Source organism: Sprattus sprattus (assembly GCF_963457725.1).
Source record: "Sprattus sprattus genome assembly, chromosome: 19".
Classification (NCBI taxonomy): domain Eukaryota; kingdom Metazoa; phylum Chordata; class Actinopteri; order Clupeiformes; family Clupeidae; genus Sprattus; species Sprattus sprattus.
The window spans coordinates 17,869,275-17,884,274 of record NC_137917.1 but is presented as its reverse complement, the minus strand read 5'-3'; the positions used below and the strand labels follow the sequence as shown (position 1 = coordinate 17,884,274).

The 15,000-nt window shown below is 44.6% G+C and overlaps 1 protein-coding gene across 1 annotated transcript in view; it reads right to left on the bottom strand.

Moving 5' to 3' along the window:
* Window positions 1–2,988: 2,988 nt before the first annotated feature.
* Window positions 2,989–15,000, bottom strand: part of cyp11c1 (cytochrome P450, family 11, subfamily C, polypeptide 1) — a gene marked incomplete at its 3' end in the record, with an annotated part of 16,535 nt that continues 4,523 nt past the window's right edge. Inside the window, exons 4-13 of the mRNA XM_080858029.1 lie at window positions 13,778–13,983; window positions 10,221–10,457; window positions 9,414–9,569; window positions 8,628–8,845; window positions 7,056–7,259; window positions 6,533–6,720; window positions 6,021–6,187; window positions 5,286–5,364; window positions 3,965–4,174; window positions 2,989–3,099 (exon numbers count right to left, since the gene is read on the bottom strand). Of these exons, the coding sequence (XP_080714155.1) occupies window positions 2,989–3,099; window positions 3,965–4,174; window positions 5,286–5,364; window positions 6,021–6,187; window positions 6,533–6,720; window positions 7,056–7,259; window positions 8,628–8,845; window positions 9,414–9,569; window positions 10,221–10,457; window positions 13,778–13,983 (1,776 nt within the window). The remainder of the gene's footprint in view (window positions 3,100–3,964; window positions 4,175–5,285; window positions 5,365–6,020; window positions 6,188–6,532; window positions 6,721–7,055; window positions 7,260–8,627; window positions 8,846–9,413; window positions 9,570–10,220; window positions 10,458–13,777; window positions 13,984–15,000) is intronic.

The following is a 15,000-nucleotide window of genomic DNA, read 5'->3' as shown; positions in this document are numbered from 1 at the left end:
TCATAGCCAGACGGTTAAGGTGTCTACCTGAAAGGACAACAAGAACTCACTTCAGAACCTGCTTATTCATTCAGCACATCCTGGTACTGTCACTGCAATTTCTTAAAAAAAAAACTGATGAAGTGAATTTTAATGAACAAGAAATGAACCAGTCCTGACTGAACAGTCTAGGATGTCTGAAACGTCTCCAGGAACACCAAAGCTTGGACAAAAGCAGACATGCTGATGAAAAAGTGGAAGGCATTATAATTATGATGATGTAATTGTCCTCGTCCTTGCTTCATGGCATCCGGTCAAAGTCATTTTAAACCAAATCGCAGAAAACGAAACTATCAAGAGTGAAGGAGGCTTTCAGTTGCCCCTGAAGAATGTATGATTCCACAGACAAAAGAATTGAAAAGACTCCTCAAAGTCCAGGATGAAGCGAAAGCAAGTGAAAGAAAAAAATGTACATGCAATTCTTCATCCCTGAAACCCAACCTGAAACGTATTATGTTCGTTTGACCCTTTTGACTATGCACACGTCATGTCTTAATGTGATGTAACTTTGCAGCAAAATCTTGAAATCTAAAAGTGACATTTACTCCAAGACCCCATATATCACTCCATGACCAGTGGCCTTCACATAGTCTTACTGAAAGTCTCTCTATGTACTGAAAAAAACACATCTTAGCCTTGTTCTTCGGAGCAGAACTATTTCTCTTCACACAGAGAAAACACTGCAATGCTCACACATTCAAAGAGTTCTAGTTAAACACAGAGAGGCCGTCTACCGTCTAGCTTTACTTCCTCAGAACCTACAGCAATGTGGTTTATAAAATATCTAACATTGGCCTTGCCCCATTACACACCCTCACTGCACATAATAGAATAGACCTGGACTATTCAGCCCATTCTGGAAAATATTTCTTTAATGTCACCATGGGAACAGCAATTTAAACTTTACCATTAGAGAGAAACCTCATTTAAAAGTGATTGAATTTAAAAGTTTTTGAAGAGTTGAGGGAATGAGTTAGACTTCCTGAGCCAGACTCACCGTCCATGCTGTGGTTTCCTTGTGTGCTAATGTGAGCTGACTGCTGCTGTGCTGTGCTGTGGCTACCTGGAGTGCACTGTGCTTCTGACAAGGAGTATTGATCCCCGCGCTGACGCTAATCTCTACTCTCTGGGTTGGCCCACCTGTTCATTGGTTTCTTCTTTTTCTTTCTTTTTTTAAGCCTGTGTTCAATCTCTGTGTCAGACCTTTCTTTCATCCTCCTAACCCCCACCCCTCCGCACTCACACACACACACATACGCACACACACCTCCCTTCCCCCCGGTCCTTCACCTGACCTCACGTACCACCAATGACCCAATGATGTAACCTCACTTTTACTAGAGTCTCTGACCTGGCCAGGGAAAGGTAAACTCACCACTTCTCTCCCTTTAGGCACAGTAAAGTTAACAAAAGCCGGCAGGATGATCGTTCTTTTGGGGGGGGGGGGGGGGTATTGATTCAGACAAATGTATTACAGTAAACTCTGATGTCATTCTCCTGGTTGTGTTGTTTTTTTTATTTTGGTCTGAATCCTGTTAATGGATGATATTTGGATTCCATAAAATCTGACCCTGTTCAGAGATGCAGTGCCAGCACTACCATAATGTGTATGTGTGTGTGTGTGTGTGTGTGTGTGTGTGTGTGTGTGTGTGTGTGTGTGTGTGTGTGTGTGTGCGTGTGTGTGTGCGTGTGTGTTAGTGGTTGGGTGGGCAGACACTGGACATCCAGGTGGTTAAGTGATCCAGTAACTTGCTCTTTTCGGTTCCAGGCCTTCTTGGCAAAAGTCGCTTGCTATTAACACAGGTCGTAAATCATTAGCCAGACAACAGGTAACCTTTGTGCCGAAGCGGGCATGCATGCACAGCCCAGTAACAGCGCCCACTGACGCCCCTCATCTACCGTACTTTGTATGCCAACTTGCAACCCTCTTCCTCAGCAAACACAAAGCAGCAGAGCAACATGCCGTCTGCGTTCTAAAGTCTGATATGCAATTGAGATAACTGTTGCTTTCATCAAAACGTTTTGAAAGCAGTGTGCATATGGCTACTTATTTGACGTGCAAAACTAAAGATCATTTAAAATTAAAATCACAAGCCGTCCCACAAGGTATAGACCGACTCTTACACAAGTTTAACAAATAATATTTTAACACTCGTCAGGCAGGTTTGGACATTACCGTACGGTACTTTTCCGAGCAATGCACAACTTTAGACGGCATCCAACGTCCTTAAGTCAAAGTAACGTAGCAGATGCCACAAAAGTGAGCAATGTCGGAACTCTTCCATTAGAGGTAAAAAAGATCAACGTACCTGAGAACTCCTAGGACAGCAATAACGAACCAAGGCGTCTCAAAATGAGACTTCTGGGGTAAAGTGAAGATGTTGAGAGCTAATAGTGTAATTTCTCAATGTTTAGCGCCATCTTCCGGAGTATTGTCGCGAAAGACACCTGATGATACGGTAGGTGTAATGACTTGTCATGAGTAGCTACTTTATCCTTTATCTCTTAAAAATGATTGGGAGTGAACAAAGCCATTGACGCATCAGAGATTCTAGTCTTGATAATAAAAATCAATAAAAAAATAAAAAGTCAACAGCAAAGGTCTTATTTCTTGCTTATCATTGTTGGAATAGGAACAAACGAAATAACAAGTAATAAAAACAGCCTTTATTGATAGAATTTTTGTGAGGCGTGTGTGTATGGGTTTGGTGGTGGACCTTACAGTAGCAACATCTGTATGTATGTAAGCATGTGTATATGTGTGTATGTATGCGTGTGTGTAAGTGAGTGCATGTGTGTGTGTGTGTGTTTGTGTGTGTGTGTGTGTGTGTGTGTGTGTGTGTGTGTGTGTGTGTGTGTGTGTGTGTGTGTGTGTAAAGGAGGTGTAAGTTTATGTGTATCTGTGTGTGTGTGTGTGTGTGTGTGTGTGTGTGTGTGTGTGTGCGCTCCTTAGAGAGTACTGAAGGTGATGCTGGGTGGTCTCTCCGGCTGTAGGATGAGTGTGTATGAGGTTTTCAGATCATCTGTGGACGCCACACTCAGATGGAAGTTTAGCAGGATCTGGGAAGAGACGGAAAGGGGATGAAGGGAGGAGAAATAGGACACATACACATACACACTCACACACACACACACACACACACACACACACACACACACACACACACATCCTCATCATTGTACAGTCGGAGAGGACATGCCACGATGAGAGAGGGAGTGACACATATAGAGAAATATAGAAGGGGTCAAAGGGGTGAGGGTTGTGTGTGGGAAAGAGAGAGAGAGAGAGACAGACATAGAGCACAGGGAGGAAGAAATCTTTAGAATGGGAGAGACTAAAAACGGAGGGGAGATGGTGACAGCATTGACAGCTACATTATTGGACTGATGATTAAAGGATGAAATGGCCCGCCTTTCCCCTCCCTTCCTCTCGCCTCTCCTCCTTTCTTCTTTGGTGTCCTTATCTTGTGCCCAAACCTTCACCTCACTTATCAATTTAAATTTGCATTCATCCTTTTTCTGCACCACTTATTTAGAGTATGTCATTACACAGTCATCTACTCTCTCTTTCATGCCCGCCCCCCACCATCCCAACCACCCCACCCACTCCCATGCATCTCTATTTCAAAAAGGCTGTGTTGATGTGACCATAACGGCACCGTAGTGCCAGAGACAGGACGGCCTCAGTACAAATTCCACTGAATACTTCAATAATGTGCACTGAACACTTGAACAGTGTGCACTGAAGTGTGCAGTAATATTTGAAGATGCAGCTACAGTAATGCATACATAAGCTGTGTATTTAATAGTGAAGCTGTTTCTAATATGTTGCCAGGCTATTGTGGAAGATAGAAGGTATAGGAGCCTATTGATACTGGTGTGTGTTGGTACGGGTGTGTGTTGGTATAAGTGTATGTTTGCTTACGTGTGCGAGAAGCAGTTGGATCTCGTTCTCTGCGATCCTGCGGCCCACGCACTGGCGCGCCCCAAACCCAAATGCCAGGGAGCGGAACCCGGCCCCCTCCTGTGTGTCCCCCGCCTCAGATCTCCCCCAGCGTGCGGGCTCAAAGCGAACTGGATCAGAGAACACATCAGCACTACGCCCCAGAGGGTACAGACACACCTGGACCAGAGTCTGAGAGAGAGAGAGAGAGGGGGGGGGGAGAGGGGGGGAGGAGAGACCAATAAACGGAGAAACACTGGAATTTAGTTTTTAATAATAATAACCTTTAATAATAATAAAGGTAGATATAAAATAATAAAGGTAGATATAATAAAGCTACAGATCACATATGTAATACCGTGTACATGCTGCTGTGATGTCATTATAGGCTACTGAATATAGAGCCTTGGAGAGAGAGAGAGAGAAAGAAAGAGAGAGAGAGAGAGAGAGAGAGAGAAAGGAGCAGTGGTTAAAAAGATAAAAGAGAGTTATGTGAAAAGAGAGAAAGACACATAAATCTAATGAATGAAAATGGGTCCCAAGTCCTTATAGCACTCTGCAACAACAGAAGCAAATGAGAGATCAGAAGTCCTCCACACTCATTTGCATAGATGTAATGTCATCATCTCCCATGGAGACTAGAGCCACAACAACACAACAAACCATTTGAGCCATCAACCATCAAGAGTGACCTTTCCAGAGGTCAGAGTGAGTGAGGGCATATGAAGAGAGCAGACTCAGAGCAACTGCTGCATATTACAGACGAAGGTAGGGGAAGTGAGATGGTGGGAGGAGAAAGACAGAGAACCAGAAAGGGAGAGAGGGGGGGGGGGGGGGGGGGACAGATGGACACAAAACAAGAGAAACAGAGAGAGAGAGAGTAAAACAGAAAGCGTGTGATAGAGAATGAGTGAAGGAGAAAGACGAAAAAACACAGAGTAAGAGAAACAGATAGAGAGATCGGGGAAAGAACAAGAAAAGACAATGAGAGAGAATGAGATAGTGATAGAGAGAATGGAAGACTGAGACAGAGAGAGAGAGAATGAAAGAGTGATAGAGTGAGACAGAGATAGAGAATGAGGGAGTGATAGAATGAGAGAGAAAGAGAAAAAGAATGAGAGAGTGATAGAGTGAGACAGAGAAACAGAATGAGAGAGTGAGACAGAGAAAGAGAACGAGAGAGTGATAGAGTGAGACAGAGAGAAAGCGAATAAGAGAGTGATAGAGTAAGACAGAGAGAAAGAGAGAGGGGGTAGTGGAGTGTGAAATGAGGAGATGTAGGGGTGGTAAGGGTTATCCTCACCTCGGCAGGTATGTGGAAGTTCTGTAGGACGATGTCTCGGATGGGATAGCGCTGCACTGTGATCCCCACTGGGTACAACCTGCAGAGACACCCAAGGCACACCAGACAAGCCATTACTGCCTATTCAAAATCCACAAACATGCCTCATATATAAGGCCACAAGTTGGTTTTGATTTTCCTCTCCCTCTCCATGCTCCTGAATGCATGTTGATTAGCTTGGACTGTTTGTTTTCCATTTATAAAGGCAGGACTGTGTACGAACACTAGAGGTATTGATTTTATTTATTAATAATAATAATAATAATAATAATACATAATACATAATACATAATACATAATAATAATAATAATACATTTATATATCACTTTTCACAGTTCTTAAATAAGCTTTAACACTAAGTTTGTAAACACTGATTGAATAGCTAGAGGACTGTGAGGAACCATTTGCTTTATTTGTCAAATGTCACAAATTTGTCAAATTGTATGGGATTCGAATTGTTGGCTTTAATTTTTATATTTGATTGGAATTGAAGGAATGTTTGTTAGAGCTTAGGAACATCTGACTGAGCAAGTCGAAGACAAAAAACTGCTAAACTAGAAATGCTGGGTGACCTATCAGGCTGTATGTGTGTATTCATGCATGTATGTGTGTGTGTGTGTGTGTGTGTGTGTGTGTGTGTGTGTGTGTGTGTGTGTGTGTGTGTGTGTGTGTGTGTGTGCCTGTGTCTGTTGCACCTGAGTGTCTCCTTCATTGTCCCCTTCAGCAGTGGTGCCCCCTGCAGGGCTTTGTGGACATCCCCAGCTGCACGTTTCCATGACGACCGCACCTGCTCTCGCACTCTCTCCTGCACCTCGGGATTCCTTGCAAGCTCAAACAGGGCAAACTGCAGAGGGACAGCTGTCTGAGGACACACATGTAACAGGGTTGAGGGGGGAGCGCTAAAAACACACACATACAAAATCATATGCACACAAACATACACACTCCCACTCACACAAACACAGACACATGCACACACATACAGACACACAAACACACAGCAAATGGAAGTACAAACACATCTTCACATATGTCCCAATGTCCCATAATACTGGGACATGAATGCACACACACACACACACACACACACACACACACACACACACACACACACACACACACACACACACACAAAACAATAGTGTATAGAAGGTAAACAAGTCTAAAGAGATAAACAGATAGTGCTTGATCTTGTGTAGGTCTTCACCGTGTCGACACCCCCAGCCATCAGCTCTGTGATGTTGGCTTTAATGAGCTCCAGAGATAGCTGCCCCTTCTCCAACAGTTGCCCCAACACCCCCCCAATCTGCCCCCCTTTGCCCAGTCCTGGCCCTCTTACACCCCCACTCAGCTCAGATTGCACACGTTCATACCCCCTCTGGATACGAGCTTGAGCTGGGGACAGAGAGTGAGAGAGAGAGAGAGAGAGAGAAAGAGGGAGAGAGAGAGAGAGAGAGAATGAGAGAGAGAGTACAGTACATGTTTTCAACACAGCCAGGAACAAACATTCATTTTGAAACATATTTATATATCTATCCATCTCCATCCATCTATTTAGTCCCATCTAAAGTAGATATTTTGTAGTAGAGTACCGGTAAATATGCTTTGCTCTGTTATCTAGCAAGATTGCACAATGCAAGTTCTGGTAGCATAGCTAATACATTGCTAAAGGGGTAGTGTACAGTTATGCTGTGGTGTGGCCATAGATGTATTTAGTCTTGCTGTGTCACCATGGCTGAAGATGTGGTCCCACGCAGTAGCGTGCTGAGTCCACAGGGGGGCGCGTAGGTGATGCAACAGGCGGGGGGGCAGGTAGAGGAGAGGGGGGGTGGTGGCCAGCATCTTCTCCACAGCCCAGATGAACTCCTCCGACTCGCGAGATGGCTTAGAGGAAAACAGGCCAATCCGCTCTCCATACAGGACATGACAGCTGGCTGAAGAGAGAAAAGGGGCGAGGGAAGGAGTTTGTGTGTTTATGTTTAAGTTTATGTATAGAGGTGAATGCGTGTGCATGTGTGTGCGTGTGCATGTGTGTGTTTGTGTGTGTGTGTGTGAGTGTGTGTGTGCATTTTAATGTGTGTGTATTTGTGTGTCTGAGGGAGCATGTAGGAATGTGTGCGGGTGTGAGTGTGTGTGTGTGTGTGAGTGTGTGTGTGTGTGTGTGTCTGAGGGAGCATGTAAGTATGTGTGCGCAGGTGTGTGTGTGTGTGTGTGTGTGTGTGTGTGTGTGTGTGTGTGTGTGTGTGTGTGTGTGTGTGCGTGTGCCTGTGTGTATGCATGCCAACATTGTAAGGAAAGCTGTAAGAATGTCATGGCAGTCCCTGAAAGACTTCTAGTAGACATGATGACGAAAAACATCACAGACACTGTCAGTAGCGTGGAAACCTTTCAACTATTCACTCAGCGCTAGCGTCTAATTGAACTCCTAATCCCTAACACATGACAGTGACACACACACACACACACTCACACACATACACACTTCCAGCTTGTGTTCACCATAGGCAATGTGACACATTCAGGGCCATCATATCAAAGGAGTCTATCAAAGACCCCCAGCCTGCCGAGAAAATGTAATCGGCTTCCAGCGACACCCAGCAGCTATATTTACATACGAGTGTGTCTGTGTTTGCTTGTGTGTCTCTGTGTTTGCATGTTTGTGTAAGAGAGAGAGAGAAAGTGTACATGTGAGCAACGTGTGTGTGTGTGTGTGTGACATGCAGACTGACTGGGTGTTTAAAGAGGGTGTGGGTTAAAGGGTTTTTGTGGGTTTTATTATCATGTGGGCTACAGCTGCCTGGGCCTGTAATGGCTATCACACATGACCTTCAGTCAAAGCATGACCTTGAAGGAAAGGACACAGTGTGTGTGTTGTGAGTGTGGGTGTTAATGTTGAGAGCATAATGTCTAAGGTGTCACATAGCTGAAATGTTACTGTAAGTCCAACCAAGTCTCCATAGCTTAAGGAAACCTAATTAAAGCTTAGTGTCTGTGTAGGCTCTCAAGGAAACTGTGCACACGCCTGACAAAACAGAGCGTTTGTGAAACAGGAATACTTCTCCAAACAAACTGATCGCCACTAATGCATCCCATATGCCTGGCTGGCATGTGGCTGGGGCAAAAAAAAACATTAGTTGCAACATTACTGAAATAATGTTTTATCCATTCTTGCTTTGATGCTAGGTCTGTGCAGCATATGAAAGTTCTCTTTACTGTAAACAGATCAAACAGCAATATCCATTGAAGCAGCTGTCCTGCATATGATGAATTTGATTTCAGCCATTTTATTGTTGACCTCTGACCTTCCAGAGCGAAGCGGAAGAGGTAAGGGCTGGGGTCAAGGGTCAGCCTGTGAAGGCCCCTCTCCACCACAGCCCCCTTGGCCTCCACCCTGGAGCGCAGCAGGTGGCAGAAGTCCCTCGCCACGTCCTCCAGGAGGGGTAAGAAGCACCGCACCGCGCCCGTCATCATCACCTCCCGGTTCAGCAGCAGCCGGTCAGCACGCCACTCAGAGCCGTTCCTGAGAACACACACGCACACACACACACACACACACACACACACGCAGACACGCACGCACGCATGCACGCACGCACGCACGCACGCACGCACGCACGCACGCACGCACGCACGCACGCACGCACACACACACACACACACATACACACACACACACACACACACACATGCATCCAAACACACATAAACAAATCTTGTGTGTCCATCCTGAGAACATATAGTTGATGCGTAGAAGCAAGACCACAAGATCCTAATATTTTGGCAAGAGTCAATAGCAATGTGAAAGGTTTATCAGGTCGACACTCACACACACACTCACACAAACACACACACACACAGGCATACACCACCCCCCCACACACAAACACACACACACACACACACACAGGCATACACCACCCCCCCACACACACACGCATACACACAAACACACACACACACACCCACACACGCATACACACAAACACACACACACACACACACGCATACACACACACACACATAAACACAGTTCATCACAGATTCCCCTCTTGTATACCAGAGTTCATAGACATTCTCGTGCTCCATACTTGAGGAAGACTCCTTTGCAGTGCTGCCGCGTCTCCCTGTGTGTGGCCCACGGCTGCAGCGTCATGCGTCTAGGGTGGAAGCCCTCGGCGCGGAACAGCTCCCCGATATCTGCCGGCAGCAGGATGTTCACCGTGCTCATTGAGCCCAGGTGCTCCCTGCAGTAGCACCCACAGCCAGCAGGGGGGGTCACAGCAAGAGGGAGGAGAGGAGGAAAACACTTTACATTCGTCAGATGCTGTCATCTTAAGCCACATCCATAGCAGCTAATAAGGGTTCAGTCACTCCATCAGTCTGCCCCTATAAGTTGTCTAAGCATTGTTCATTGTCCAAAATCTAGGCATTGTTATTTTCTTGCCATTTTAAGAGTACAATCTCATATTAATTGTCCTCTGCCTAGGTTTTACATTATGTTTAACACATAACATATATTTTCACCCGAATATGTGCTCTGTTTGAAGTAAAGTAAAGTACTAATTGCTAATATGACCAATTATGCATTGTGAAAACCATTAGACTAATCGTTGACTATAGACATTGACTGACAAACTAAATTCAAAAGCAAACAAACAGAACACTGTTTCTCTCTCTCGTTCTCTCTCTCTCTGTCTCTCTCTCTAATATTAGGTACACAGTAGTAATTTGTCATATTGATCTCTCTCTCTTCATAGCTCTCCCTGGCCCGATGTGTTATGGTGCTATGTATGTGTCTTACCTGTATATGGGGCTGAGTGTGTTGAAGGTGCTGTGTATGTGTCTTACCTGTATATAGGCCCCATTGTGTTGAAGGTGTTGTGTATCTGTCTTACCTGTAGATGGGCCCCAGTGTGTTGAAGGTGTCCTCCATGTGTTTGTGCAGGTGGCTGAACTTCCCAGCCTTCCAGAAGCGCAGCAGGTTCACCCATCCGTTGCTCCCCGTGTTGGGTATCTCCTCAAACGGCCGCACTCGTTCTCCACGCCCCGCTCTCCTCCTCCCCACTGCCCCTTCGCCCGCCTGCCCCAGCACCTCCTCATACCCCAGGGTTGCCACGGAAACGCCCGGGGCCCTGGAGAACGAGGGACCCGCAGACAGCCGCAGAGTGGAGCGCATGGTGTCCCTCAGTCTGTTGTCTTGTTCACTCTTACATTCTATCTTTCTGGCCTCAGTGTTAAACTTTTTTTTGCTCTAAGGGGTGATCCTCCCCTTCTCTCCCTCGCTCCCTCCCTCTCTGGCATGTTATCTCTCCTCATCTGTCTCATCCATCTCCAGGTTTGCCCTCCATCTTTCAACGCGCGCTCCTTATTTAGACTAAAGGACAAAAGTTCAAGAGAACTATCTCATGATAAATATGGACACTATCTTACACACACACACACCCACACACACACACACATACACACACACAAACACATGCACGTGCACACACACACACACACACACACAAATAGTGAAATGAGTGGAATACAATTTCTTTCTGACTTTCTCAAAAGTATATCCCATACCAAGAGTGGGCCCAAAAACACTCACTCACGTACGAAAGAGATTGGGATCACAAAATGAATATCTCCAACATCAACAATCCTAGTTCACTAGCAAAGATGGTGACATCAACATGTGCAGTAGGACACGTGGCAAATAATCTATAGACCTTCATGATGTTATCTTCACAATGATAATCTCAGTCCCAGTGGATAGCTGTTTGAGGGACGTGGTGAGGCAAACAGGTTAGTAGTGGACGGTCATCATCTGAGTGTAACACAAAGGGGAAGTCATGTGGGTCTTCTAAAATGTGATGAAAATATGTTTTATCACATCGACGAATGCCAAGACACACTCTGCCAGCTTCCAGTTTATGAATAAAGTGACTGAAGTATTGTTTAAGATGATGGTCTTCCTATTTTGCAGTTCGAATTGAATGAGCAGAATTTGAAGAATATAAATAAACAAATGATTGGGAGTTGGGAGACTGGAGGAAGAGTGTGATTGTGCAACACTGTCATGTCAAAGGAGACATTTATTGAATCTCTTTTTTTACTCTTTATTGCTATGTTCAAGACAACTGTGTACACTTCAAAATAAGCTTTTCACTAAACTGGGTGTCCTGGTTTTTGATATGTAGTCAAACAGAGGCCATTGAAAGTGCTTTTATTTTTTGCCACTTTAGAAAACACAGCCCCTTTGCACCTACAGAACTTCGGTTATAGTATAGGAAAGGGGGAAGGGAACCGGAGGGAAGGGGAGATGGGAGGAGGGGGCCAGTGGAGCAGTGATAGATCTGGCCGTCAAAAAGCCAAAGAGGAGAAGATCTGAAGAGCACAAATTGAAAAATGTGGTATAGAAACAGGCAAGGGCGAAGAGCCACATAAACATTGGTGAGGTGTTTTAATGGTAGAGAGACCCCCAGTAGTTGAAAGGCATGTGGAGAGGTTGCTCTGTTTCTGCTTAACAGCTGGGTAACATTAGTTTTGCTGTTTCACAGAACTAATAGGTCATTTTTGACAATCCCAACTGGTTAGCTTGTAGGCAGGTCCCTGAGTCTCATTTGTATCAGATAACGTTAAATTACTTTTCCATGGACATTCTGCTGTTGTTGTGATGTGAGCTATAGTAGCAGGAGAGTCATGAGTGGATGTGCTAGCTTTGGGATACAGTCTTGTCCTCAGCATTCTAGCTTTACAGCAGCACCTGTGGTTACAGTTTGCTTACCCACAATGTAAGTAATATAAGTTACATTACTTGCCATGTCATTGTTTGCTGAATATTAGTGTAATTATGCCTACAACGTTTGCACAGGGTTTTGTAGCCCCAGTGGGATTATCTGGGTTGAAAGATAAATAGAAATGCTATGCTAGGTAAAGTTACCTTCCTTGCTAGCTTAGCTGATACAAACCTACGGTCCTGTCTTCGGTCAGTGTAATTTTGTAACAACAATCTAAACCACTAACTCTTGCTAGTTTTTACTTTTTTTATGTTGGATGCTGTGTTTGTGTGCTTGCATGTTGTTTGTTTGATACAGTTATATATTACAATATTTGTTTTGCTTTAGCTATGAGAAAGAGACATCCACTTCCACGCTGTATAAGGCTGGAACATCTAGACCATTTCCATGCAGCATGCACTCCGGATTCTGCCATATTTCTCTTTTGGTCATTTAGCCTAATTGTAAGTGTTACTGCCTTGGCCTTGTGCATCTGTGAACTTGGGGGGCGCTGAAGGGAGTGGTTTATATGTTTGGCTGTTAAAAATGTTCTCCTGTCTTGCTTAACCTACCTTTAAGAGAAGTACACTGCAAATATTGTAGAAAATCATGGTCATAATACAGTGGTGTGGTGAACAGGAAGCAGTTTTGCAACAACAAGTGTCATGAGGCCCATGTGCAGCGGTGAGTGTCTTGTTAGGTTAGGCGGAATGGCCCGTGTGCTATCAACTACTTTTCTCCTGTCTTGCTTAACCTATCTTTAAGAGAAGTACACTTTAAATATCTATTGTGCTTAAAAAATGTGAAGCACCCTGAAGTCCATGTTAATATCAGCCATCTTGGAGGTCCTGGGTTCAGAGGAAGTCAGAAACTACCTCAGAGCTGATCAAAGGTCAGACACCACTAGCCCTCTGCTCAGACTGAGCTTCTTGAGGCCGGATGGCAGTAGGTGATCTCGGATCTGCTCTCAGAGTTACAAACTAAACATGGACTAAACTTAACAAAATCATCAAAATCATCATTCATCTTCATTCCCCCAATGTACTCGAGTAGAGCTAGTGCCATGATAACAAAGTGAAGTCTGATTAACACAGAACAGTGTGATCATGTTTAAAGTGGCCCCTATAGCAGTTTACCACTGCACTGCACCTGGACCAGGCGTGGTACTTATAGTTACTGAGCACCAGCAAACTGATTGGTCCAGTAGTGCTGCCACCCCTAGACACCACCCCAGTCACGAATACTGATGATTGTAACCACCTGCTATTGTTCCTCAAGCTGATAGCTAAAGCTGGTGTATATAATAAGTGCAAGTTTGGTGCAAGTAAATGAATACAAGTAAATTGATACAGGCTCTAGAGTTCTAGACATGATACAGGGACCTATAATGAGTAATAGAGAGTTATAATAATATAGTAAATAGAGAATTAAACAACACAAATAATAAAGGATCACTGTTGTAGCTGATGTTTTATTACGGAGCAGTTTGTGTTCTGGAAGGTTCCATGTGTATTCATGAAGGTGTCATTGGTCTCCATAATACACCAGAACCTGAGGACATTTGGCCTTAAAACTGAAGGCATTCTAACCAGATAGTTAACACAATGGTAAGCATGCTGGTACTGCAGAGCGAAGATGAGTGGGTTTCCGTCCGATAGAAACATGTAGTACAAGGTCCAGCTGGTCACATGACATTACAGTCCGTACTAACAGGTGTCTTGGTGTGCTTCCTGCCCGAGCGCATCCCCATATTGAAGCTAAGGTCCTGGAACGCACTGAGCAGGCTGTAGGGATCCTCTTTGGCGGGGGCTTCGGGCTGAACCATGGCTGCCAGCACACGGGGGAGACGCAGCTTCCCTTCCTTTGTTCTGACGCGATTGGAATCCTTGGCATTCTGGGTGAGTTGAAGGAGGTAGAAAAGACATTAAAGCAGCAGTTATGGTTTTATGTCTGCTAAGCTAACTTGCTATTAGTGTTACAGCAAGTAAATAACCAAGGCAGGAATCATGTGTGTATTTTTCAGTCCTTTGCATGACCAGACACCATCAAAATAAATGTGAGAATGATATGAAAACTAGTTTCCGAACAACAACATGGCTAAAAAAAAAAGCCATTCAAACGTGTGTACTGTTGCTAAGGAAGGCCTGAGGGTCACACATCGGTGGTAAGGAAAGGTTATCTGAGTAATAGCTCTAATCACAGCACAAAGTCTCTCCTGCCTGGAGTCATCGCTGACTCATTCTGAGACAATTCAGATACAATCAAAGAAAAATGGTTATTTCCTATCGGTAGCAGTGAGCTTCAGCTCAGCAGATGGTTTTAATGTAGTAGGTTGACTCAGTCGAATGAGTAAAGCACAAAATGAAACCCAGAATGTGCTTTAAATAGTCTTCAGCCTTATTCAGAATCACATGAGACACACACACTGAGAGCCACTGCACCAAGACAAATTCCTTGTTTGTGCAAACTAACAGCCAATAAAAGAATCAGCCAATAAAAGCTGATTCTGATTCTGATGATGACACAAAATGCATTAATTGAAATGGTACCACTGCTTATGACTCTGCTCTAAGGGGGTATTGCAGTATATGACGTTTAAGCTCCAGTGAGACAGATGCACTAGTGTCTGTGGTCCGTCTCTTAAGATGGACAGACTCATACCCCCCAGCGACACAGGTCCATCTGGGAGACACCTGTGGGATATTTCCAAATCCCTTCACAAGCTCTTATAGCCCAATCAACACACCAAATGTAGCCCTCTGGTAAAGACACATATTGCAGGCAAGGCAATGCAGACTTCACAGGAATCTCTCTGCACAGGATTGAGTCATCTTGTAATTGTGATCTTTACACAAGACAGGGTAAAGGTCAGCACTATATTAGGGAAAGGCTGACTCCTGCTGTCTGGATT